Here is a 2138-nt window from a genome sequence, read left to right as displayed (position 1 = left end):
GGGCAGATAGTTTGCCTCAATCTGCATTCAGACTCCTTAGTTCTTTCTCTGAATGCAGATAGCTCTTTCTATCATGAGTCTTTTGGAGCTCTCTGTGAATCTGGTATTGCTGAGAAGAGCCAAGTCTATCAAAGTTAGTCTTGATTTGTAATGGGAGCTAATAAGTTTGTACCTATTCTAATTACATGTTAATTGATAATTTTCTTAATAGAGCCTCTAAATTTCAACACTTGCTATCCGTATCATCAGAAAGATTGTGTTATTGATGTGATGATGGTAATTATGGTAACCAATGGTGATGATGATGATAACAGTAATGGTGATGGTGATAGTGAATAGCTTCTCTCCTTCCCCAGAAGGTCTGCCCTTATCGTTCCTGTCTTCCTTCTCTAAAGACCTGAGGTACCTATTTTTTTTGTATCACTCATGTGACATTGTCATATTCTCCCCTGTATGGTTAAGCATTACTTTATATGTATGTGCTGTCTCCCATGTAAGACCATAAGCTCATCCAAAACAGTCTACATTATATAGCTCTTTCTTCCCTAGTTTCCTACATAGAATAAGCATTTAGCAATGTTTATGTATTATAATGATGACAGTGATAGTAATGATTTCCATAGCAGTACCACAACACCTAAATCCAAATGCGGTACCAAAACCCCAAGTAGGTCACTTGCCTAGTCGATGAAACATACGGATAATACTTCGTCTGATCTCCTTTGTTTTGGCACTGTATATAATGGGATTGAGAACAGGGGGCACAAAGAGGTAGATATTTGACATGAGCACATGGACATACCGAGGAGCATGTTTGCCAAAGCGATGCACAGTAGAGACACCAATCATGGGTATGTAGAAGATGAGCACAGCACAGATGTGTGACACACATGTGTTGAGAGCCTTGAGCCTCTCCTCATGGGAGGCAATGGCCAACACAGAGCGAAGGATCAGAACATAGGAGAGGATAATAAAGAGAAGGTCCATGCCAAAGGTAGATACAAGCACAAACATCCCATAAATGCTGTTGACAGTAATATCAGCACAGGCTAATTTCATCATGTCTGGGTGCAGGCAATAGGAATGGGAGAGTACATTAGATCTACAAATGGGCAGCCTCTTGATGAGGAAAGGTAAGGGAAAGAGGGTTGTGAAGCTTCGGGCTGTCACAGCCAGGCCCATCCCAGCAATTTCCTGGTTGGTGAGAACAGAGGCATACCTCAGTGGGTTGCAGATGGCTACATAGCGGTCAAAACTCATGGCCAGCAGAATGCCAGACTCCATCATGGAGAATGAGTGAATGAAGAACATTTGAGCAAGGCAGGCATCAAAAAGAATGGCCGGGGCATTGAGGCAGAAGGTTCTGAATACAGTGGGAATTGTAGCCAGGGACATGGCCACGTCACTGAAGGAAAGCATGGACAGGAAATAGTACATGGGTGCGTGGAGGCTGGACTCTCCCCACACTGCCAACAGGATCATTATATTGCCTCCAAGAGCCACTGTGTACATCATGCAGAGGGGCCCAGCCAGCCACTCCTGAGTGCTTTCTAGGCCAGGGATCCCTGTCAGGAGGAATACAGTGGGATGTGAGACATTGAACAGTCCCATGGTGAGAGATCCAGAAAATCTTCACTGTCAGATCTTCTGTCACAAAGACATCAGAAAAACCCTTTTAGAGGAGAATCAAAAGACAGGGAAATTAAAGGCTTTCATTCAGAATTATAGAGCTCTAAAGAATTTAGCTATTCCCTAGCTACTTGCCCACCTGCAAAACCTCAACAGAGTTTATTTCACTGCATGTAGTGGTCACAAGTCCCCTTGTCCCCTTTGATTCCCCTGTCTCTGTTCAATGGTTATAAAATCACTTGATTTTATATCCTGTGGTAACAGAAAAATTCAATAAAAAGATAAAAAAATCATGATATTGAGAAAATACTAAAACAAATAGCATACAATATATTAAACATAAAGACAATTCAACAGAATTTTCTCTTCTGATTACCAGATAACTAGGATTATGAGTTCATAGCTTCACAGAACTACCTTATTATACAGTGCTGTAGGATAGGGAATTAACAGAATGTTGGACACTCTCATCAACTGGACACAAATGGTGTTTGTTCCTCACTGCTTGT

General features: G+C 41.7%; 1 protein-coding gene across 1 annotated transcript; it reads right to left on the bottom strand.

The window, feature by feature from the left end:
* Window positions 1-672: 672 nt before the first annotated feature.
* On the bottom strand, window positions 673-1611 carry LOC118838748 (olfactory receptor 51I2-like). Its single transcript, XM_036746113.1, has one exon. It carries the CDS (start codon window positions 1609-1611, stop codon window positions 673-675), a length of 939 nt encoding a protein of 312 aa, XP_036602008.1.
* Between the last annotated feature and the right edge of the window lie 527 nt (window positions 1612-2138).

The sequence above is a fragment of the Trichosurus vulpecula genome, chromosome 2, assembly GCF_011100635.1.
Source record: "Trichosurus vulpecula isolate mTriVul1 chromosome 2, mTriVul1.pri, whole genome shotgun sequence".
Classification (NCBI taxonomy): domain Eukaryota; kingdom Metazoa; phylum Chordata; class Mammalia; order Diprotodontia; family Phalangeridae; genus Trichosurus; species Trichosurus vulpecula.
This window is presented reverse-complemented; position numbering and strand designations above follow the sequence as displayed.

Excerpts from the sequence above, each read along its gene's own strand:
- LOC118838748 (XM_036746113.1), bottom strand. The coding sequence starts at position 1,611 with ATGGGACTGTTCAATGTCTCACATCCCACTGTATTCCTCCTGACAGGG.